Consider the following 25,530-nt stretch of genomic DNA (forward strand, 5'->3'; position numbering starts at 1 on the left):
GGGCCGGGGGGGGGGGGTGTACCTGGATACTGCCAGCCTGGCACCACCAAGGTGCATGGGTGCCAGGTGGTCCGTGCTGGGAATCGGGCCCGGGGATGCCCTGTCCTTATGTGATGTGGTATGGGGTGGATGCTCGAGGACCATTTAATCGATGAGTTGGGGCATTTGAGGGGCCCAGAAGCCGTCACGGGGGGTCGAGAGATCGGGGCAACTTTTTAAAACGGCTGAGCTCATCAGTGCAAGAAATGAGGGAAGTGCGGCCTCAGCGGGAAGTTCCCTGCAGACGCCCCAAAATGATCAGAATCCTGTTTGATAGCAGGGTTGTTACCAGTGCTGCAGGCTCTGAGAAATTCCCACTATTGGCGCCCAAAATGGGAGTCGTTTTTTTTTGTTACATCGCACCCAGATTGGATTGGATTGGATTTGTTTATTGTCACGTGTACTGAGGTACAGTGAAAAGTATTTTTCTGCGAGCAGCTCAACAGACCATTAAGTACATGAGAAGAAAAGGGAATAAAAGAAAATACATAATAGGGCAACACAATGTAACTACATAAGCACCGGCATCGGATGAAACATACAGGGTGTAGTGTTCTCAGACTTCTGTATTTCGTGCCCGAAGGAAGAAGTTGGAAGAGTGAGTAAGCCAGGTGGGAGGGGTCTTTGATTATGCTGCCCGCTTTCCCCAGGCAGCGGGAGGTGTAGATGGAGTCAATGGATGGGAGGCAAATGTGATGGACTGGGCGGTGCTCACGACTCTCTGAAGTTTCTTGCGGTCCAGGGCCGAGCAGTTGCCATACCAGGCTGTGATGCAGCCAGATAGGATGCTTTCTATGGTGCATCTGTAAGGGTTAATGTAGACATGCCGAATTTCCTTAGTTTCCTGAGGAAATATAGGTGCTGTTGTGCTTTCTTGGTAGTAGCATCAACATGGGTGGACCAGTACTGATTTTTGGAGATGTGCACCCATAGGTGCACCCATAGTTTCATGATCAATCTCTCGAAGCACTTCATTACGACTGAAGTCGGGGCCACCGGACGGTAGTCATTGTGGCAAGTTGCCTGGTTCTTCTTTGGTGGTCTTCTTGAAGCAGGTGGGGAGCTCGGAGTGGAGTAGGGACAGGTGAAAGATGTCCGCGATAACCTCTGCCAGCTGGTCCGCGCAGGCTCTGAGTGCACGACCAGGGATCCCGCCCGGGCACGTCGCCTTCCGAGGGTTCACTTTCAGGAAGGCCGATCTGACTTCGGAAGCTGTGATGGTGGGTCTGGGTGAGTTATGGGCTGCTGGGGCACTCGATAGTGGATTGTTGGTTACCTGCTCGAACCGAGCATAGAATGAATTGACTTCATCGAGGAGGGGTGCGCTGCTGCCGGAGATACTGCTCGGCTTCGCTTTGTAGCCCGTTGTGATGTTTAGTCCTTGCCACAACCGCCGAGAGTCGGTCTGTGACTCTAGCTTGGTTTAATATTCTCTCTCGGCATCTCGGATGGCTTTGCAGAGGTCGTACCTGGATTTCTTGTATAGGTCAGGGTCATCTGACTTGAACGCCTCCGATCTGTCCTTCAGTAGGGAGTCAATCTCGCGATTGAGCAATGGTTTCCTGTTGGGGAACGTACGTACTGCTTTCTTTGGCAGTCGTCCACACATTTGCTGATGAATTCTGTGACGGTGGTGGCATACTCATTTAAGTTGGTCGCTGAGTTCTTAAATATGGGCCAGTCCATTGTCTCTAAGCAGTCACGTAGGAGATCTTCTATTTCCTTGGACCAGCACTGCACAACCTTCTTAGCCGGATTCTCCCGCTTGAGTTTCTGCTTGTATGCCGGGAGAAGGAGCACCGTCTTATGGTCTGATTTCCCAAAGTGCGGTTGGGGGATAGAACGGTAGGCGCCCTTGATTTTTGAGTAGCAGTGGTCAAGAGTGTTGTCGCCCCTGGTGGGACAGAAGATGTGCTGCTGGAATTTTGGCAGTACACTCTTGAGGTTGGCCTTGTTGACGTCTCCGGCCACGATGAACAAGGCCTCCAGGCGTTCTGTTTCGTAGTTTTAATGGTCAAGACTGAGTTAAAAGGAATGTTTCCAGTATGTTTTTATGAAGTAGAAAGGGAAGTGGACAGGCAATCATCAAAGCATAGAATTTACAGTACTGAAGGAGACCATTCGGCCCATCGAGCCTGCACCGGCCCTTAAAGCCCACGCCTCTACCCTATCCCTGTAATCCAGTAAACCCATCCATCATTTTTGGACACTAAGGGCAATTTATCACGTCCAATCCACCTAACCTGCACATCTTTGGACTGTGAGGAAACCGCAGCACCCGGAGGAAACCCAGGCAGACACAGGGAGAACGTGCAGACTCCGCACAGACTGTGACCCAAGCCGGGAATCGAACCTGGGACCCTGGAGCTTTTAAGCAACTGTACTAATCACTGTGCTACTGTGCTGTCAAGAAGTTGCTGAGGATTTTGTAAATGAAGACCATGATTTCGATATTTGTTTGCTGGGGCATTAAAGAGTGATCAGATGATTGGTACGTGGAATTCTGCATCAGCTGAAGTTTAAGGAACAGGGACGTCAATGAAGTTGATTCCCAAGATATGAATATTTCGACGGGGGTTTCAGTAGTGGCATAAGTGGATATTGTTCCAAAGATTTGCTGAAAGCTCAACTCCCTATTGAACAGAATGCCAATGTTGAGCACCACAAGGAGAAATGGGCTGCAGAGTTGGGAGGGGAGATCAATTGGGGAATATGGAGTGAGGCACTGCGTAGGGTAAACGGGACCTCCACTTGTGTAAGAATGAGCCTGATACAGAAGGTGGTGCACAGGGTGCATATGACTCGGGCGAGAATGAGTGGGTTCTTTCAGGGGGTAGCAGATGAGAGTGAGGGGTGTGGGCAGGGGTCAGCGAATCACGCGCACATGTTTTGGGGTTGTGAAAAATTGGTAAGATTTTGGACGGAGTGTTCGCGGTCTTAGCCAGCAGAGTGGAGGAGGGCGTGGACCCGGACCCTTTGGTGGCGATATTTGGGGTCTCGGAGAAGCCGGAGTTCATGGAGAGGAGGAAGGCCGATGTCTTGGCCTTCGCCTCTCTCATTGCACGGCGGCGAATTTTACTCGAGTGCCGGTCAGCATCGCCACCGGGGGTAGCAGCATGGCTGGGTGACCTGTACGACCTCCTGCGGTTAGAGAAGATAAAATATGAGTTAAGGGACTCAGCAGCGGGGTTAGAAAAGGTGGGGGATGTTTGTGATCATATTTGAGGAACTGTGGGAGGTGGGGGTGGAAATCTGTACGGACTGTATAGTTGATTGTTGGGAAGTATGTATGCCGGGGTGTTTATTTGCTGTAACCTGTTTTGATACACGTTTGCAATAAAATACATTTTTTTTTAATGTTGAGCACCAACTGCTTCAGTCTGAGGGGATTGGTTCTTGGAGGAAAGGAATGCCATTCTCCCCACTGCTTTCATTCTGGTACACCACCTATCCGTGTCACCTCGAACAGGGGTAACAGCAGAAGAGCAGCTTGGCAGACATAAAAGGATTTTTTATATCTTTGGAAAAGAGAGGGATATGTCGGAATCCTGGTCATCAATCTATATGAGCTGGATTAGTTTGAGTTCAGTTTATAATTTTTGATTTCCCAGTCCGTTCAGAGTTTATTGAACTTTTCCAGGATTTGTGGATGGAGCAGCGAGGGTGTGTCCCACCTAGAGATTGATTTACCTCAATGTAGGCAGCTGCCCTTCAGCACTGGCTCCTCCCAGCTGGGTGAAGTTGAGTTCCGAGCTGGTCGGCAGTAGCAGAGCTGCAGAGTGAGCGCGGGGAGCGGAGTGTGTCTGGGGCACTCTGAACACCAGTCTTTAAACAGGGTTTAAATAGGAACTCACCAAGTATGGTCGCTTTTGATGAAATACAAAACCTGCTGCCCACTAAAAGGACTATCACAGTGGTCGATGTTCAGTCGCAGGCCTCCGCCGCAAAAGAATTGGAGGTAAGAATTTTTGGATTTGTTGAAGCATTGCCGATGCGATGTAGCGTTGAATTAGTTGTGTGCTATAATAATGGGCAAGTTTTCTTCAGTACGAAGTTGTGTCTATTTGTTACTTTTAATACCACGTCAGCTGCCTGATTCCACCCCGACTGCCTTTTATTTAAGGTACTAAGGAATTGGGCTGTGACCTCGGGCTCCAGCTTTGCGTTCGGTGTAATCAGATACTGTTCCTCGTCTGCGGAGAGAACAGACTGCCTGTTTGTCAGACAGTTGTGCAGAATGATCGGATATACTTTGCCAGGCCTTGAAAAGATTCCGGGTGTCTGATACCATGTCTGAGTAAAAGTCTAACTTGGCATGTGGGCCAAATCTGTTGTCAGCTCAAATTGCTGCACAGTTGGAACTTTGTTATCTAGCCAATTATAACGTATTGCATAACTTTATTAGGTTTGCAAAATGTTCTTGACCCTCTGATCACCAGTGGAATGTCAAAGACCGTGCTCTGTATTTAATGCAATTTAGATTGGTTTAGATTAGTCCATCTGGTTTTCGCTGCAAATGCTTAAATTTCTTCCCCATAAAAAATACATTGATCCTAAACCTGTCTGCCAACATTTTTGAAATGAGACCATTTTTAAAAGAAGCGAAAATGAATTGTCCTAACGTTTATTCCCCCAACCAAAATGAAAACCCATTTTAAAGCGGTTAGCAACAGTGATTCCCAGAACCATATCTGCCAAGCTGATGCATGTAAAGCTGCTGGTTAACATGGCTATAAATAGTTTTGCCATTTTATGTAAAGCTAATATGAAATGTGAGAAAATGGCATTGCAGCATGACTAAACTGGGGATTTGAACTATTCTTCTAACTGCTTGCTGTCTTTATTAAAATATAATTTGCATTAATACAGATATTTCTTGGTGGCTTTGCTGGGGTGGGGGTAGGGGCTAGTCAGAATTCCTGACATTTGACTTTTTTTGATCATGTTAACTGTGCAACAACACAGCATGTCAACTGTGTTGACTTGCTGGTTTTTTTTGTTAAGAATCAGCTGGAAATGACCTGATAGTTCTTTGTCAGGTTGGTCTTGTTAGTTTTGGTTCAAATAGCTTTTATAGTATTTACACTGGGACAGTTACTTCCCCTAAGGGCTAACAGGCACTCTTTTTCCAAGCAGTGTTTTGCGACCCTTTCCTGTTTCATTTTCCATTTTGGACCACCTTTGATTATGATAAAATTTGGCCTTACTTTCATTAGTTTGTTTTGCTCAAACTCCACTCCAGTTTTTTTTTTTAAACCCAATGCTTTGCCAAAGACCTCGTAAAATATAAATTTGAAACCAATCTGCAAGAATTAGAATATTCACCATTCAAAATATTTTTGCTGAAAAGCATTTTCCTTTATGCAATATTGGATATTAAAGTAATTGTCGGGTGGCGGGGGTTATTACTATATTTATGTGCAATTGTTCACATTCTCCCCGTGTCTGCGTGGGCTTCAACCCAACAACCCAAAAAGATGTGCAGGATAGATGAATTGGCTATGCTAATTTGCCCCTTAAACTGGGGAAATAAAATTGGGTACTTTAATTTTTTTTAAATACACTATTTGAGTTTTCTGTAAACTTTGTATAAAAATTGCTAACATTTTAATAAAGCTTTCCAAAAAATGTCAAAAGCTCAGCTTTCAACAGTTTGGATGAAAAACAACACATTTGTAAACATTGCATATTAAATTATAATAAATGCAATTTAATTTAAAACACCTGGCTGCATAGTGGAATATTGTGAAGCCCTCTTACAAACTGCCTCATAGTTTTCATTCTCTTTCTCTCTTTCCTCCTAACTGGCAAGTGCCATTTAATGCCTTGCACCATTTCTTTGCTAACAATAGGTATAACTGATCGATTCCTTGTTATCTACAAAAATGTGTGTTGAAGTGGCAAGTAATGTGAGGGAGTGCTAGCTATCTCACTTAATTTTCTTTCAGATTGTTTTTATTCCCTCCCTTTATCGTGGGCAAATAGCCTTGTAACCATGTGACCTACCCTCCAGATAACTGACCTGAGATTGGAAGTCACTGTGAGTCAGAGGATAAATGAGATCTGACTGTTCCACGGTGAAGAAAGCTTTGTTTGCTTGCACGGGTTGGCTGTGATGCATTAGCAAGTTTTCAGTTTATTACTGAATACATATATGGGAAGCAAATCTACTGTAGGACATACTATAAAGCCAATGAGACTTCTTTATCAAGGAGTGTCTGTAAGGGCATGGAGGTCATAAGAACACATATAAGGACAAGATTGGGGAAAATTAAAGTGGAGGACTGAACCAGATTTTTTTTTTTAAAAGCAGAGAAAACATATTAGAGCTGGAGAAGAAAAGGGTGGTGAAAAATTCTGGTTACAGTGTCCTTTAAGGGAAAGTTCCTTCCGCAAATGAGTGAAAGTGGTGTTCACTGCTACAAAATAAATACCATCTTGATCATATTCAGGTGTAATCAAAATCTTAATATTGGGGTGCCCTGGTTAATAAGGTGGTCCAGATTTAACCCTTTGCTGCTAAATTAGCTGCTTTTACCCAGCACAGCAAGATGTCTTACAACACCAGGTTAAAGTCCAACAGGTTTGTTTCAAACGCCGGCATCTCCACATCATGTTTACCCAGCACAGCAGGGGGGCTGCCCTGATTGACCTTTGCTTCCATCAGTACCTACCCATTCAATGATCCCTACTGTGCGAGGTACAAGCAAGCTACTTGTGCACATCCCAAATTAAGATGCTGCCTTCAGCACAGGATTTGATTTGATTTATTATTGTCACATGTATTGGTATAGAGTGAAAAGTATTGTTTCTTGCATGCTGTACAATCAATGCATACCGTACATAGGGAAGGAAGGAGAGACTGCAGAATATAATGTTGCAGTTATAGCAAGGTGTAGAGAAAAGATCAACTTAATACGAGGTACGTCCATTCAAAAGTCTGATGGCAGTAGGGAAGAAGCTGTTCTTGAGTCGGTTGGTACGTGACCTCAAACTTTGGTATCTTTTTCCTTACGGAAGAAGGTGGAAGAGAGTATGTCCGGGGTGCGTGGGGTCCTTAATTATGCTGGCTGTCTTTCCGAGGCAGCGGGAATTATAGACAGAGTCGATGGATGGGAGGCTGGTTTGCGTGATGGACTGGGCTACATTCACGACCTTTTGTAATTTCCTGTGGTCTTAGGCAGAGCAGGATCCATACCAGGCTGTGATACAACCAGAAAGAATGCTTTCCATGGATATGGAAGCAAATAAATCTGAACAAAACATGTGGGGTGGATAGTTATTTAAACTGTAACAAGTTAACTTTGGGGGAAGTCATGTAATACAAGCCAAAATCCCAGCATTCAATTCCCTATCTTAAGGATTTAAGATCATGAAGATTAAAGTAGGATTACATATTAATTTTGTTTTGTTAGTAAAGTGAAGCAACTATATCCACAGTTTGAGGGATGTGGCATTTTCTGTGGTTAAATAATTCAAAGCAGTATTTCTTTGTTTGGGAGAGGGCTGAAGAACTATAATTTGTGTGACGTTGTTGAGATAATGCTTCTCTTTTGGATGTTAAAATGTAATTAGTGAAGCCCATAAAGAATAGGGAGTAATCTGTAAATTGCCTTTTTGTTGGACCCTAGTAAACTATAATTACACCTTCAATTCTTTGAGACAATGTCATTTATAATGTACTCTAAATTATCTTCTCTGTCCAAGTGACATTTTAAACGAACTGTGGAACACCCACATACACCCCCAGCACCTTTCATTGCACAAAACTGCTGCTATACTTTACCGTGAAGGGTTGAGGATTTGTGGGTAACAGCAAGCAGGTTTCTAATTTGGATTGAAAAATTCAATGCAAATATATTAAATTTGCAGCTACTAGAGAACTTGGAGCCAGAGTTGGAGGGAGGCAAAATATGCAAATAGAAGAACAATGACAGATGAAATTCAATACAAAGTGTGAAGTACGCTACAAGGAAAATAAGTGGATGACACAAGTGATTGACAAGATATCAAAATAGCTCCAGTCAAGAATCTAGAATAATCAGTAAATAAAATGCTCCAACTGCCCGATAACTTGGAGCTATCTGATTGTGGGTAGGATAATGCAATACTTGCTGTACTGAACTAGTCAAGTTCCAGCTCGGTAGTTTGAGATTTTGAATTCGCTTAAAAAAAATTAAAACCTTGAATTAAAAACAAAACTACCAATAAAAGACACCGTGTGCTGTCAAGAGTATTACACAAATCCAGTTGGCTTCCTGACGTCCTTTAGTGAGGAAAACCCACTGTACTTATTTTTTTTGTACATGTGGTTCCTGTTCCACATTGACGGATAACTGCCCTCTGAAGCTGCTGAGCAAGTCCTTCAGTTGTATGAAACCACCAAAGAACTGCAGCTGTTCAAGAAGACCTACCACCACCATCTTGAGGGCAAGTAGGGATAGACAATTAGTACTGTCTCGCCCATGATGCCCACCTCTTGACAAAGAATTCTAAACAAAATCAACAATGAATGCTGATTAATATAACCAAATAGTAGATTACAAACCTGTTATCATGCTTCTGTGCTCTAATGAAATTACATGTTGAGCATGATGTCCAGTTCTGGCTCTCTTGTATCTGCAAAGGGCCATTTAAATCCTCAAAAAAGTGTAGAGCAGAGTCACCAAACTGGGCTGTTAGGGAGGGGGAGAATGAGAAAGTTTTCATCTTTGGAATAGTGAACCGAGGGATGGCTTCATCGGTACAGGAAAAGTATATCCAGAACTCCACTTAACCGGCATACACAAATTATGTCAGGGGCGTAGGTTCAAATTTGTGAAAAGCAAAATTCAGTCCCACATCACAAAATTCTTGATGCAACACAAGAATAGACTTCAAGGTAAGAAGTGGCAGATCTGGGGCAGTACGGTGGTGCAGTGGGTTAGCACTGCGGCCTCACGGCGCCGAGGTCCCAGGTTCGATCCCAGCTCTGGGTCACTGTCCATGTAGAGTTTGCACATTCTCCCCGTGTCTGCGTGGGTTTTGGCTCCACAACCCAAAAATGTGCAGGCTAGGCGGATTGGCCAAGCTAAATTGCCCCTTAATTGGAAAAATTGAATTGGGCACTCTAAATTTTTTTAAAAAGAAGTGGCTGATCTTTCTAGTTGGTATTTTTAGGAAGAGTTTCAAAAGCATTATTAAATATTGTTCCTTGATGTAGAGAACGTGATGGAATTTGTAAATTCAGAACACCGTGCCTCCTGCCAGTGTTATCCCATTAGTTTAGAAACAGTAACCTCTGAAGGTGGTGACTAGCAGTTGGCCAAATTCAATAAATCATTTTGAGATATCTATCCCTTTGCCAAAAGCTGAACATTGATGTTTGAAGGGATTTTTCTTGCTACAGGATGCACATGTTGGGAATTTTTTGATTGTCCTTATTCCCATAACATCCTTTGAAAGGTTTATAGTTTGAGATTATACAATTTCCTGTCCAACCAAAACAGTTTCATTTTAGGTGTGAGGTCTTATTCCTAATGCAGTGTTCTGGGAAATTGAGTGGACGTGTGCAACAGCATCTACATAATGTCAAAGGAAGATCTGACACTGCACTGGTTAAAGAACTGTTGTGTTGACTATAATGCTACAAAGATTTGAGGGCATGACTGCTGAGGAATATCTGTCCTCATCCAACAAATAAACCTTCCAGCAGCAGTCAATGGATATAAATTAACAGCAGATTGTTTACATTGTCCTCTGCTTGAGTACTAAGCCCAGCTATGGTCACCCATTAACATGTTTTAACCCTTAACTATGCAAAAAAGGCCACTTGATCCTTGAACGCTCTAGTTTTCCACTGGTGGCCATAGAAGAGCACTATGAATCCTTGGGTGACATACCCATGCAGTAATTAGGCTGAGATAAGCTGAGCGATTGAAGTTCTTGTGCCATGTGCCACTTGGATGTCAGAAATGGGGTTTTACTCTTGGTGGCCTGGAGAAAACAATGAGCAAAGTTTTGTTCCCCATCAAATAGTCGCTTATTACAGTTTTAACACTACACAAGGAAACTTGCACACATGCAGATATTTAAATGATTTTTTTTAAATTTAGAGTACCCAATTCAATTCTTTTCCAACTAAGGGGCAATTCAGCATGGCCAATCCACCTACCCTGCACATCTTTTGGGTTGTGGGGGCGAAACCCACGTAAACACGGGGAGAATGTGCAAACTCCACACGGACAAGTGACCCAGAGCCGGGATCGAACCTGGGACCTCGGCGTCATGAGGCCGCAGTGCTAACCCACTGCACCATCGTGCTGTCCCAGATATTTAAATGTTGGTTCAGTTTTGTAACTGCCACTGCAAAACTAGTTTCCCAACATCATAATAGCATGCATCCTCTTGATGGTTGCATCTGAAATGAAAAGATCTTTTCTACCAGTGGGGGTTGAGAGTCAAGAATCTCTGATGTATGGGTGGTTTGTGACTTTGACAGCTGCCCTACATGCCAAAAGTGCAAAGATTTCACACTTAATCACAGAAACAAAAGGCACAGATTTATCTTGATTCCTGAATTCTTCCTGCTCTCAGAAAAGCCATTTGAGATGAATTGTCACCCCATTGTTGGAATAATTCCTGTTTCTTGTCTTTAGCCAATGGCTCGAATTGGAAATTGATGCTAATTTGAATTTCAGTGGGTGGTTTTCAAGAGTTGGAATTAACAATTACAAAGAAAGAGCTTGTGCAGTTAACATGAAAAGTTAGCATTTCAAATTAACTACATAATTGTTTCATTGCGTTTATTAATTTTTCCAAAACCATTAGTTCCCCAACTGTCAGCTTTAAACAAGTACCTTGTGTCAAACAGTCCTCTAGCAGTTCAAATTTCCAGTGTTTGTTGTTTTGCATCCAGCTTAGTCTGTACCCCCTCCCCCATCGCCTGGAGTCAGAGAACCGGTCTTCCCACCACAATTCTGGCAAGTTTAGAGTGGTGGTACAAAGCCAGATCTCCATAATTGTAAAATGTTAGTTAATTGCCGGGCAATTGGAAAGGGTTGTAGTTCGTAGCCTTGCCTGCTGTGATCAAAGGGACAGCTTGGAAAATTTACAGCAGTTTTGGGTTTTTAACTTGCCTACATATACTGCATTGAATACTCATGTTTATGTATGTGAAATAATGTTTCAGGACAGACAGACCACTTATAATTGTGAATTCACAACAGCAGCAAGCTAGCTATCGGTGAACTGTCACAAAGGCTATTGATGGCAGGATGATCGCAGCACTGCAAGATTGAGAGGAACAGAGCCAGAGAACTGCAGAATGTGAGAAATAGACAGGAAGCCCCAAAAAGGTCAAATGCAGAAACATTTCTAACACATTAAAAAAGAAAAATGAATAAAAACAGGAATATGGAACAGACCTCTTCATTCACCTGAGGAAGGAACAGCGCTCCGAAAGCTAGTGACATCGAAACAAACCTGTTGGACTTTAACCTGGTGTTGTAAGACTTCGTACTGTGCTCACCCCAGTCCAACGCCGGCATCTCCACATCAGGAATATTGAAGATAAGGCTCTGGACATTGGGAATTGGGGAGCAATTCCGTGTACATTTCATCAAAGTTGTGCAGTTTCTGCTAATTGTTTTTAAAATTTAGGGTACCCAATTCTATTTTCTTCCAATTAAGGGCAATTTAGTGTGGTCAATCCACCTACCCTGTATATCTTTGTGTTGTGGGGGTGAGACCCACGCAGACTCGGGAGAATGTGCAAACTCTCCACAGATAGTGACCCAGGACCGGGATCGAACCTGGGTCCTCGGCACCGTGAGGCAGCAGTGCTAACCACCGCACCACCCTGCTAATGATTTTTATAACCTTTTTCACAATTTAACAAAGTTTCCTTTTTTCTTAAAGAAGTAAGTGCATAGAGCAACGTAGGCATCTATAGTAAACTCAGAAGTGTGAATCAAAGTAACTCCACGTAGTCGAATATTCATTTGTAATGCAAGTATCACTCCCAGGGATCAAATTGCCTTGTGTAATCTGTAGCATCCATCCAAAAACGGGTGTCAACTGTGTGTCTACAATAAGATGCTGCAGCTGTTTAACACTTCAATTTGCACAACAAAAACTTTAAAAGTGTTTCCCTTGAGATGTGAAAAGCCCCTACAACTTAAAATTCGAGCCACCTTGGGTGATCTATCACTGTTAAATATTGAATATACAAAGCACCATCCCACTATGTATACAGCACTGAAAATTGAAAATCTGTGCAGAGCTGCAGTTTCCTTTTGTACTTTTAACTAGCCACAGTGAAAGATTGCAGAATCTGCACGAAACAGATTGTCTTTCTACAAGAACTTTGTCACTTGCATGCTTAATTGATTTGCGGTGTAAAGTGCCATTGATCTTTTTGAAAATTTTAGAGTACCCAATTCATTTTTTCCAATTAAGGGGTAATTTATCGTGGCCAATCCACCTGCCCTGCACACCTTTGGGTTGTGGGGGCGAAACCAATGCAAACACGGGGAGAATGTGCAAACTCCACAAGGACAGTGACCCAGAGCCGGGATCGAACCTGGGACCTCGACGCCTTGTGACGGCAGTGTTAACCACTACGCGACCGTGCTGCCCGCCATTGATCTTTTAATCAAGTTGAATCTAAAAGTGACTTTAGTTTTAAGGCTTGAAGAAAGCATGATCAAAGAAGGTAGTCATTTTTAAAGAACTGTCCACATCAACCAGCATCATCCAAAATGAGGAAAAAGTCTTTTTCTGAACAAAGATTTTGGGTTGAACGGAATGCAAAAGAATTGAGAAGTGCGCTAAAGACCATCATTGAGACTAGCTGAGTATTGACAGAGAATGTGGAATTAAGTGAATGGAGGAAGAAGACACATTTATTATATGGCAAATAAATTTCTTTCGTTAAATGTCCATTATATTTGTCCATTTATCGTGCTAGCCAGCCTTAGGCTGGTAACTTGTTTTCAGTCACATTCGAGGATGTCAACATGTGAACCGGCTCCCAGTATTACCATAGACCTAACTCACTTACCCAAGCAGTGAAACCGTGCACCCACATCAAACCAGGTTTGCAAATTTGCTGTCTGTATAAGGTGCCAATTCTAGAATTACAAATCTTGAGGAGGTATCTCACAGAGTTCAAATCTTCCAGAATTGGAGTGATGCGATAAAAGTGGCTTAGAACATTCTGATGAGTGGTGCACACGATTGTCCTCGTGTCAGGATTCACTCCATTTTCAAAGAAGAATAATGCTATTGGGCAGCTCGATAGGAGGGACAGTATTACAGACCAGCAGTCGTGACCAGTACATAGTAACACCAAGACGTGCCACAGTTGAGGTTAGAGAAGACAGGAAGTGATGGAATGAAAGATTGATCTCAGTCTAATTTACTCTAGCTGTTCTGTACCTAGCAGATATCGGTAACGAGCATTTGCTCATTAATTTTCTGTTCCATGTTTTTTGGCACTTTTGTGTGGCATGATAACAGCCTTGGCCATCCACAAAGCAGGCATTCCCACCATAGTCCCTTGTCATTTGAAACCTGGCTTTTCGTGAACTGCCATTGAATTTCTGCTTGCAACTAAATATTCCGGAGTTGGTTCCTTCTGAAGCCATCACATTGTGGATTTATGACATCCTAACTACTCTTGTTTTAGAGTGAAGGTAGAAAAATTGGCAAAATGGAATATGGGTTGGGGATCTAAATTTAATTTCAACTCTCCTGGGACCCCAATTTAAATGTGAAAATGCCAGTGGAAAACTATAAAAAGCCGGTTTGCCAAGATTCTAGAAGACGAGCATTGGAGCCGTCTGGGTTTACCTTTTTTGCACCTAGTAACACTCTGTTTTGTTGCTGTATTTCAGCATTCCTGTAGGAACATGAGCTAGATCACGTCAGGCATGCTTTCTTCTCATGCCTTTAATTGTTAAGTAATGTTCAGCTTGGAAAACATACCCAAATCATGCCAACTCACAATTGAGTGGCATGCAAATTAGTGGAACCATTGCATGCAAGTAATGCTACCTGAAAGAAGCCTGCCCCTGGGCTCAAATGTACACTTTTCATCCTGATCAATTCATGAGCTGCTTTCATATATTTTTATTTGGTTTCTAGAAGCCTGCCTTCCAGGAACTGGTTCCTGGCCTTTAGTGCTGTGGAGTCTGTTTTCTGTAACCTGTTGCAAAATTCTCAGATCCAGCTGAACCTTGGTCTCTGAAGTGTGATCATAGAACAATAGAAAACTGATTCATGAGGAACCACAGGAGTTTCTGACAGATGCCAAACCAATGAAACTGACTCAAAAACGGTGTTTACCCTGGTAGGCGGCACGGTGGCTTGCACTGGTTGCCTACGGTGCTGAGGACCCGGGTTCGATCCGGGTCACTGTCCGTGTGGAGTTGCACATTCTCCTCGTGTCTGCGTGGAACTCAACCCCACAACCAAAAGATGTGCAGGTTCGGTGCATTGGCCACTCTTGAGGTCCACCAACAAAACAGAAGAAAGAAAAACAAACTGAGGGACAAAACAAAAAAGGGCCGCTCCTGTTAGGGGCACTGCCCGAACATAACAAAGATTAACGGAAACTTAAAAACATAAAATAAGAGTGCAGTTAAAGGGGTCAATAAAGCACCCCAGCCCCTGCGGTGCCCACCAGACACAGAAAGCCTCGATGGTGGCCGTGGACACCGCATGCTCCCTTTCCAGGGACATCCGGCCGCGAATGTAGCTGCGCAAGAGGGACAGACAGTCTGGTCAGACGACCCCCTCAGTCACCTTCTGCCTGGACCTATAAATGACGTGCTTCGCCAATAGCAGGTTCACAAGGAGGTCCTCTGCCTTCCCTGCCCCTCTCCGCACCGGGTGAAGGTGGATTGGCCATGCTAAATTGCCCCTTAATTGGAAAAGATAATTGGGTACTCTTTTTTTAAATAAAAAAATTTTAAACAGTGCATAAAGCCTTAACCCTTTCTTTCCTAAATTAAAATGGCTCCCCTTTCTGGAATTATTTTGCATTTGATAATACCTGATCTCTACTTCCTTATTTAGTCCTGCTTGTCACGCAGTGGTTTTTCTATCAGATTCATGACGTACTAACTCAAAGGTCTCGTGCAACTGGTGGTTAGTTTCAAATGGAACCTGTTGGGACTTTTGAAGTTACTTCTGGCTAATCGATACCCACCTGACTCTGCTGGCACCAATGCCTGACTGAACTATTTAAAAGCAATCCTGGTGGTGACTTGTATATCAGGTCTTGCCAACATTTAGCTATGTAAAAGGAAGCAAATAATAATCCATGGGTAGACTAGGTTTCTAATGAGATAAACATGGTCCATTACTGAAAATGACACAGAAAATACTTGTGGAATAAATTTCCTTTTGAAGCTTAAATAATGAGGACCAAGGAGAGGCAGGAAGGGCATTACAACAAAATTCCAGGTAGGACACAAATGCTCAAACAGCCGTTGCTGTATGCATTCTGTTACTAAGTGAGGTAGACATTTTAACACACAGTGGAATTGTAAATGAGATTATTGCAGAATGGGTTGAGCTTTTTTTTACATTTTTGTACAATTTAATTCTTCATCCAAAAACTGGTGATTCTGAAAGTGAGGAAGCCTTTAATTATTGAAGCTGTTAACTAGTACTGGATATTACTTGCCTTGATGTTGGGACATTTTCATGGGTTTTGTTATTAAACCTGTCGATTAAAGTTGAAATTCAACTTGTGTATGAATTCCATGTTGAGCTATTTGGACTGATTCATCATTAATGACCACATCAAATGATAATTTTTGTTTTGTAGCAAGGGTGTGCTTTCTCTTGAGTTATTCCAGGTCACTTGTCACATACCCTTTGTTTGAATGGGGCGTAAGGCATGTATATTTTTGCACCTAGAATGTGCTGAAGAGGGTCCTTGGGCTGTCTGTCAACACTAGGTGAGGAAATTTTCATCAGATTGATAAGAAAACATTCTTATTCATCAGAAAACAAACACCCTTTCTCCACCTCTTCCTTTCTGTCCTTCCCTGGAAAATGGTCACTGTTCCTGGCTAGAGCAAGAGAACTTGGCCAAGTTGGTCCAAGTCAGTAACCAAACATTGCTTTTTGCATATTGGAAGTGTTTGTATATTTGGTCGTGTGTGAACAGATGACTTAGTTGGCTGAGCTGGTGGCACTCAGGATTCTTTGGGTCTCCAGAAAAGGTCATGCATATTCATGAGCAGCACTTTTATTCTCTTACAGGAGCCAAGTAACAAGCGGGTTCGACCGTTGTCACGCGTAACATCTCTGGCAAATTTAATATCCCCCTCAAAAAATGGCGCAGTCAGACGCTTTGGTCAAACGTTACAGGTAATGTTTCTTTCTTGCCCCTTCCATTTCTTTGCCTAACAGTCCTTGCATTTCAGAACAGCCTAGGGCTTTGTGAAGCAATTTGAAACGTTTGAGAGGGTCAGCCAGCAAGACTTTTAAAAATAAATTTAGTACCCAATTCAATCTTTCCAATAAAGGGGCAAATTAGCGTGTTCAATCCACCAACCTTGCACATCTTTGGGCTGTGGGGGCGAAACCCACGGACGGGGAGAATGTGCAAACTCCACACGGACAGTGACCCAGAGCCGGGATCGAACCTGGGACCTCGGCGCCATGAGACTGCAGTGATATCACTGCGCCACCACGCTGCCCTAGTCAGCAAGACTTTTGCACCCTCCTCTTCCACAGGAGTTAGCAGCAAACATTGGGTGCACACTGCTCCTTGCTGAAGATTTGACATCATTTTTTAAAAATAAACTTAGAATACCCAATTCTTTTTTTCAGGGGCAATTTAACGTACCCTGCACATCTTTGGGTTGTGGGGATGAAACCCACGCAAACACGGGGAGAATGTGCAAACTCCACACAGTGACCCAGAGCTGGGATCGAACCTGGGACCTCGGTGCCGTGAGGTAGCAATGCTAACCACTGCGCCACCGTGCTGCCCTAAGATTTGACATCATGTCAGTAGCAAAAATTCAAAAAGTTGACCTCAAATCAGATGCAATTTTATACCAAATAGGCCACAGGGACTCCATGCTCTTGTGTGATATGGCTGAGCCCCACACACAGGGCGCGATTCTCCGCTCCCGCGCCGGTTGGGAGAATTGCCTGGGTCGCCAAATTTTCCCGCTACGCCGGTCCGATGCCCTCCCGAGCGGCGAGAGCGGCCCCGTCGAGTACTGCGCGGCGCAGGCCGGAGAATCGCCCGAGACACCCAAAATGGCGATACTCCGGCACCTCTGCTATTCTCAGGCCCACCGATCGTCGGGCCGTCCTCTCTGAAGGAGGACCTCCTTTCTTCCGCAGCCCCGCAAGATCCGTCTGACATCTTGCGGGGCGGACTCGGAGAGGACGGCAACCACGCATGCACGGGTTGGCGCCGGCCAGCCAGCGCATGCGCGGGTGACGCCAGTTATGCGGCGCCGGCCGCGTCATGTATGCGGCGCAGCCTTTACACGGCGCCATGGCCTGGCGCGCGTAAATGACGCAGCGCCGCTCCTAGCCCATTATCGGGCCCTGAATCGGTCGGGATAGGGGCCGTTTCGCGCCATCGTGAACCTCGACGGCGCGAACACTCTGCCTCCATTTCGGAGAATCCCGCCCACAATCTATGTTGCATGTTTGATTTTGAGAGCAGCTTGACCATTTTGTTGGGTAGATTTGGAGGGAGCTCCTTGTATGTTATTTTACCTAGTTTTTGTTTTGGAGAAGAAAATATAATGAACTAGTCTACCCTAGTGTGTGCATTTTGTTATAATCTTGGCAGTGTTCTTTATCTCTGCATGTTGTTGTTGGAGTCCCAGCCATGAAATCTTAGGTGTGCATGTTTCAAAGTAAATAATCCCACAAAAAACCTTTCTGATTTTTATTATTTGTTTGAGGCAAAGAGCAGCTGCAATGAGTAAACATTTTCAAACCTGTTGAATTTAGTGCTTTATTGCCAGGTGATTTTTGGAATGTTAACCGTCTTAAATTTTCTATCCGCAGAGATCCATCACGTTCCGCAGTGACAACAAATCTCCAAGTTGCTCACAAAAGCTATGCAGCAAAACGTCAGCCCCAACTCCACCTAAAAGGCGCAACAGCAAATTGTGGTCCGAGACACTTGATATAAGCACAAAGCAGAATTTTTCTTCAAAGGAAATTAAACGACAAGAGGTATGGTCCATACAATGCAAGATAGTATTCAACAGCACTTTTTATTTCTGTATAAGGACAAAATATATCGAGTAAACTTCAAAACCATTTTGAACAAAAATGTCTGATGGAAGAAAAACAAAGATGAAATTGATGGTCTTTTAAGCAAGTTAAAATTATTAATGCCGCCAACTCAAAGTGGAGGATATTTTTTCCATGATGTTGGTGCTATTTAGAGAATTGTGAAGGCTATATTTAACCATTTAGATCGGTTATTTGTAATTTGGCCTGCCAGTGCTGTTATTTGTTCCAAAATCCACAAAATTGTTTGCTTTTCTCACGGCAGTTAACTTTCATTGATATCTATGTAGACATAACAGCAAACTCTCCGAATTGCCTCCACAGGTTAATGCTGCACTCAAGTACATGTTAAGTTTGACCAGCTGCTCCTGCGATGAACATTGTACACTTCTACCTTTTGTATTGAACAAAAATGGGTGCAGCTAAATTTACAACTTTCAGGGAAAAACATTGGGACAGTAAAATTACATTATTTTTAGATGGTCATGATAACATGCTATTCTTTGCACAGTTGTTTCATGCCAAGTACACATCGTCAGAAGTTGTTTTCTTTGTTTTCCAGGCTATATTTGAGCTGTTTCGAGGGGAGCAAGATTTAATTGAAGACCTAAAATTAGCAAGAAAGGTCAGTGTTTTAGTGAGGCCATGCCTTACTTATTTCCCAGCAAGTAAATTTAAATTGGATCTTAGTCATTTAAAAAAGGAGTTGTTTGGTTAGATATTTCTTAAAGTAATACTGGTAGAAGTTACTTTTTGGTAAAGTTTTGTTCCATATAAACCGTTTAAACCCTAACAATTTATGTAAGCTTTACTGGCTCAAGAAACCAATATAATAAAATGCTTTAATAAAAATGTTCATACAAGTGAATTGTAGCAAAGTCTAAAATACGATGTGGTCTTGGAGCAGTATGAACATTCAGATTCATGCCTGTTTTTGCTGGTTAAAACCTATTTGAGAAAGAATTGTGTAAACACTGCTGTTGTGTCTGTTGTGCACAGGCTTACCATGACCCGATGCTGAAGTTGTCCATTATGACAGAAGAAGAACTGACACAAATATTTGGAGCTCTTGATTCTTACATCCCCCTGCATGAAGGTGAATATCTCTTTATCAAAGAGTATATTTCAATGTGGAAGAGTTTTTAATAGCACAGCACTTGTCAGTTCCATTTGAAAGGTAATTTAAAACAAATTAACTCTTTGACAATGAGCGATGATAAATAAAGGAGCTCGCCATAGTTAGAACTGCAACTCCCATTTATCATTGCTATTTTACTCTCAAATAGATTTATTCTGCCTCAAATGTCAAGTGGATTTTTGTGATGTGTTGACTTCCAATCCAAATGTTTTGAAGTTAAGTGCACACGTGGTAGAAATCCTGGATTTCTTTTTATTTGTGTTTGAGGTTTTCATATTAACCTTCAGTTAATGATTGATGCTGCTGACAACCAAATTAATGCATTTGTTTTCTTCCAGATCTGCTGAGCAAGCTTGCTAAAGCTACAAAACAAGATGGAACAGTGGAACAAATTGGTCAAATTCTTGTTAGCTGGGTAAGTTGTTTTGAAATCATTCCATTAGAAGTGAACCTTCCAGGGCAGCACGGTGGCGCAGTGGTTAGCATTGCTGCCTCACTACGCCGAGGTCCCAGGTTCGATCCTGGCTTTGGGTCACTGTCCGTGTGGAGTTCGTACATTCTCCCTGTGTTTGCGTGGGTTTCGCCCCCACAACCCAAAGATGTGCAGGGTAGGTGGATTGGCCACGCTAAGTTGCCACTTAATTGGAAAAAATGAATTGGGTATGCTAAATTTATATTCAAAAGAAAGAAGTAAACCTTCCGTTTGTCCGAAGGCTTAAACTTGATTTAATACTTGACATTATCAAATTACCTAATGACATTACTGTGATGTGGGGTGGGTGCGTTAATCAATATAAAGCAGAGCATTTGCCACTAGATTGATCAGCAAGGGAGGATCTTTGTTATGCCATACTCCAATCAATTTACTACTTATGCAACAAAGGCTGACCATTTTTAATGATATCGGATAGTCCTGTAAAATCAGCCATTACTGAAGGGTTTTTCATTTTTCTCGGTGCCATTTACCAGAAGGTCAAGTTACCCCAAGCAGCATGTCTAAATATCTACAAAAGCTCAGCAGGTCTATCAGGAGAGAAAATGGAGAGTCTCAGTTGCTCTCCTGATAGATGCTGGCGGATATGCTGAGTTTTTCCAGCATAGTCTGTTTTTGTTTCCAGTTCCATCATACACAGTATTTTGCATATTTTAGTATCTAAATGTGGATCAATTTGAAAACCATCGTATTGCTAAGTGGACAAGGCTTCACATCAATCGTCATATCAGAAAGCCATTTTTATGGGCTAGTGTTGTGGGATGGTTAAAGTTGCATTGCATGAAATGCTTCTCGAGCTTCGGCTACTTTTTCTACATACTGACTTATCTCGGTCCAACTATTAAAATAGTTGCTTTGAGAACAATTTTAATTGCAATTATTTTTTGCTCTTCAAATGTAATGCAAACCAATTCTATTGCATCAATCCATTACAAAACTGCTCCTAATGCTTGAGTATGTTTTGTGCTTCCAGTTACCGCGGCTTGATGAATACAAGGAATACTGCAGCAATCAGCTGGCCGCAAAAGCACTCTTGGATCAAAAGAAACAGGACAAGAGAGTGCAGGATTTCCTTCAGCGTTGCTTAGAGTCACCCTTCAGCAGGAAACTTGACCTTTGGAGTTTTCTGGATATTCCTCGCAGCCGGTTGGTCAAGTACCCCCTACTATTAAAGGAGATCTTACGACACACGCCGACTGATCACTTGGACCAGAAGAGCCTGGAAAATGCAGTACGTTTCTGTGCTGGATGTAGCTACGTTATTGCTATGAGAATTAATATCTTTAAACAGTAACTGTACATCATAATGTTTGGCCGATTGAATTATCAAAATTACACTGAAGGAGACTATTTCGTCTATCATTCCTGTATCCGTACTAACTCTTCACAGGGTGTAGAGGAAAAGGATGAAATATAAATTTAGTTTGCTTTTAATGAATATATTAATTTCTTTCAATAGTCACTTGTGCGAGTTTCACTGACCCTCTGTAGTGAATTTCTTCTTTCTCCCTTCGTTCATAGAATCCCTACAGTGCAGAAGGAGGCTATTCGGCCCATTAAGTCTGCACTGACCCTCTGAAAGAGCACCCCACCCAAGCCCACTCCCTTGCCCTATTCCAATAACCATTTAACCTAATCTACACATCTCTGGGCACTAAGGGCAATTCAGCAATCCATCTAACTTGCACATAGATACATAGAACATACAGTGCAGAAGGAGGCCATTCAGCCCATCGAGTCTGCACTGACCCACTTAAGCCCTCACTCCCACCCGATCCCAATAACCCCTCCGAACCTTTTTTTTGGACACTAAGGGCAATTTATCATGGCCAATCCACCTAACCGGCACGTCTTTGGACTGTGGGAGGAAACCGGGGCACCCGGAGGAAACCCTCGCAGACACGGGGAGAACATGCAGACTCCACACAGACCGTGACCCAGCGGGGAATCGAACCTGGGACCCTGGCGCTGTGAAACCACAGTGCTAGCCACGTGTACTACTGTGCTGCCCATCTTTGGACTGTGGCAGGAAACTGGAGCACCCAGAGGAAACTCGTGCATACGCTGGGAGAATGTGCAAACTCGCCACAGTCACCCAATACCGGAATGGAACCCAGGTCCCTGGCACTGTGAAGCAGCAGTGCTAACCACTGTGCCACTATGCCACCTGTACTTCTAGCAATTACCCTATTTACCGCAAAATTCCATTTTAATCTGTTGAAAAATGCCCCTTTTTTGAACTTTCAACTTTAACCTGTTACCTCAGTTGGTGAATCTTTTTTGCCTGCTTGCCATTGCTTCGATATAATTACTTATCATAGGATTGTATCACGTTTTGCTTTTGCATTCAATGCCACATGTATAAAATCCAGAATTTTTTTTATCTTTTCAATGGCTTTTCTCCTACGAGTTTTCCACACATTAAAGATCCATATCTGTACCTGTGTTCATCCACTCAGTTCAAAGTGTGATTGCAAGCAACGTTCCCACCTAATTTAAATACACAGCCTCTTAATTCTTTTTGTGTGGCTGTACATGCGCAGTAACTCAAATGGGTCAACTTGCGAAAGGCCGCTGCAGGCCTTTCAAGTTGCTGCGCAGCCACAAATCTTACAGGGAATGTAAATTGCAGGTTCATGATATTGCAATGTGAGTGGTGATTGATACCAATTCAAGAGCTGAAAGTTAAATTAGAGTTGATTGTTTTTTCAATTCAGATATTTGAGTTGACCACAATTTTGAAAATAAAATGCTTATTAAATGATTTTAAAATGACAGCAAGCCGCACATTTATAACTATTAAAATACAGTTTATTGCATTGCTGATCTTCAGATGTTACTTTCTAGATTGCCATTATCCAAGGAGTCCTATCAGACATCAATTTGAAAAAAGGAGAATCAGACTGTCAGTACTACGTTGACAAGCTGGACTACCTGGATGAGAGACAGAAGGATGCTCGAATTGAAAGCAGCAAAGTGCTGCTCTGCCACGGAGAGCTGCGAAACAACCGGGGAACGGTAGGTTCAGTCGTTACTCCTTGCCATCAATGGACATATTTTTTGTTGTATTTGCGTCCTGCTATCTGTTGTATATTTTGAGTTCTACAACTTTAGGACAAATCGCTGATATCAATACCCACGTGTCGATAACCTTTTGTTACTCGTGTGGTGAATTATTTATGAAATATCTTACGTGAGTTCTTTTGGGGAGGGCACATAAAAGTTTAATCTTTTTGACCTTTTACCTTTCCAGAAGCTGTACGTCTTTCTGTTCCAAGAAATCCTGGTGCTGACTCGCCCTGTGTCACGTAATGACCGCCAGTGTTACCAAGTATACCGTCAGCCAATCCCAGTTAAGGATCTTCTACTGGAAGATCTTCAGGATGGTGATACAAAAATGGGAGGTTCCTTCAGAGGAGCCTTTGGCAATTCTGACAAAGGTAAGCCCAGGATCATGGGGAACAAGAGGTTTAGCAGCTGCATGAATTGCTCATTGTAGCTGCAAATTATCTTGTGCTTCATTTAATGTCTGAAATGTGGGCAATAATTTCTATTTTCAACATGTCAATTAATTGCACCTCCAGAAGACAATAATCACAATCTTTTCCAATGATGCTGTTAGTTTTTAATTCAGCACATGGCATGCACTCCAAATTTTAGTGTTACAGTTGTAATGTCTGCAAGCGCATGCTGCTTAAATAGGTGGACCTGGACATCTGTGCTTTCCTTACAGATTCTTAGATCATAGTGCATAAAGATTATTGAATTAGAAATTCTGCTGTAACTATAATTTGTTATGTTCTTTATTCACAGCCAAAAACATCTTCAGAGTTCGTTTCCGACATACAGTGCAAGGGCAGTCATCGCACACACTCCAGGCCAATGATATTTACAACAAACAGCAGTGGATGAATTGCCTACGAAATGCTATGTACCTCTACCAGCCATCACCTTGTCCAACAGACCACAAAGAGCTCTTCGAGTTGAATGAAGAAGCCGAGCAAAGCTCGCCCCAGTCAGAGCTCGCACAGGAAGGGCAGTCGCCCATCCTCTCTGAAGGTGTGGAAATGGCAGACAGTCAGTCAGAAACAGGCTCCAGCATGGACACAAGCGAATCCGAAACTAGCAGCCTGAGAACCAGCATAGAGAGTGAAGAAACAGTCGAGCAGTGTGATTTCTTATCAAAACAAAGCATAGAAGCAGTCGAGCAACAAGAACAAATGACAAAGAGAACAGAAACATTAGTGTGAGCACTCGTGTTGCTGGCTCAGGAAAATGACTCTATTTATACTTCTGTACAGTGTTTGCACTGTGGTGTAGCAGCGGGATTAAATTGCTAATCTTGCTTTGTTTTTATATATATATATATATATATATATATATATATGTTTTATGGCAGCTATTAAATGAAGTCAGCTTTGCTGAACTACTCTGGTTCTTCTACAAAGTGACAATAATCCAGTAGAGTTTTAAAATTACTGGTTTATTCACTGCAGCAGAGTTTTGTATGAAAGCGTCATTTGTTGCAGTTTGTCAATGGCATTTACTGTCTTAACAATATTTTTGTATTATACATTCCCTTATGTTATCCATATTCCCTGCAAGTATTTTCAGGTTTTTCTTTCTGCGCTGTTTATAAGACTTTTTTTTTAATTAAACAGGGAAATGAGATAAAGTAATACCTAGAGGAAAAAAAACAACTTAGCAATCCAGACATAAGTACTTTTTAATTAATGAGATGCATTTTTTTTTTAGATCAGCAAAGATTTTGTCAAGTCAATTTCCAGGTGTCGGGCAATTCAGTCTTTGAGCCATTCCCGTGATTGTTTTGACCATTTACCTGCTGTATGATCTTGCACAAGATTTTTGTTGATGTAAGCATGTAAAAAGTGTTTTGTGCTTCTGACTACTGAGAGAATTGCTAAGAAAATGGGGGTTTCGATGGATAATGGAAAGTTGCAGAAAGGTAGAGAAGAATGAGTTTTTAATGGAATTGAAGAAGAACAAAGCTGGTTGGCGAGAATTAATGATCAATCAGCCGTGATGCGACTGTTTGGGATGGCACGCAAGTAAGGTTTAAAACAGTCGGCAGCATTGTAATATGGGAACAATGTGGCATCGTAAGATGGCACAAGTATGTATTGTGAAAGTGAGTGCTGAAGAGGGGGTCTGGTATGTAATGGTAATTGTGTATAAAATACACATGGCAAGATGGCAAGTGTGAAATAAATATTGCAGTTGGGCATTTCTCTGATGTAAAAATTTAGCCTCAAATGTACAATAAAACTGGAAAATGGTAATCTGTAGTTGCTTGGCCAGTGTGTTTTTTAAGTTTACTGATTCCTGCTAAAATGGTGTCAACTTCATTTGATGTGGATGGATTCAAATTAACAAGCTGGAAATCTGAAATAGAAAAACAATGCTGGCATTGCTCAGCAGGTCTGGCAATATCTGAGAGCAGCAGTCATTAATTCAGGTTGATGACCTTTAGCAACAGCATTTACTGTTTTAGGTCAATGACTTTCAGTTCATTCATAATTTTTACACCTCCATTTGAACCTCCTTAATCATAATACAAAAGCAAATTACTGCA

General features: G+C 42.5%; 1 protein-coding gene across 7 annotated transcripts in view; it reads left to right on the plus strand.

Moving 5' to 3' along the window:
- net1 (neuroepithelial cell transforming 1) overlaps window positions 1-25,243 on the plus strand; it is a 226,080-nt gene extending 200,837 nt beyond the window's left edge. For 6 of the 7 annotated variants that reach the window (XM_072471087.1, XM_072471088.1, XM_072471093.1 and 3 more), the window contains exons 4-12: window positions 16,297-16,404; window positions 18,076-18,246; window positions 18,869-18,931; window positions 19,306-19,402; window positions 19,783-19,859; window positions 20,911-21,168; window positions 22,785-22,955; window positions 23,191-23,377; window positions 23,751-25,243. In XM_072471087.1, the coding sequence (XP_072327188.1) occupies window positions 16,297-16,404; window positions 18,076-18,246; window positions 18,869-18,931; window positions 19,306-19,402; window positions 19,783-19,859; window positions 20,911-21,168; window positions 22,785-22,955; window positions 23,191-23,377; window positions 23,751-24,187 (1,569 nt within the window). In that variant the 3' untranslated portion in view covers window positions 24,188-25,243. Of the gene's footprint in view, window positions 1-3,785; window positions 3,998-16,296; window positions 16,405-18,075; window positions 18,247-18,868; window positions 18,932-19,305; window positions 19,403-19,782; window positions 19,860-20,910; window positions 21,169-22,784; window positions 22,956-23,190; window positions 23,378-23,750 lie in introns of those variants that run through there. The other variant, XM_072471092.1, reaches the window with a different exon arrangement.
- Window positions 25,244-25,530: the final 287 nt, after the last annotated feature.

This window comes from Scyliorhinus torazame, chromosome 13 (genome assembly GCF_047496885.1).
Source record: "Scyliorhinus torazame isolate Kashiwa2021f chromosome 13, sScyTor2.1, whole genome shotgun sequence".
NCBI classification, from domain to species: domain Eukaryota; kingdom Metazoa; phylum Chordata; class Chondrichthyes; order Carcharhiniformes; family Scyliorhinidae; genus Scyliorhinus; species Scyliorhinus torazame.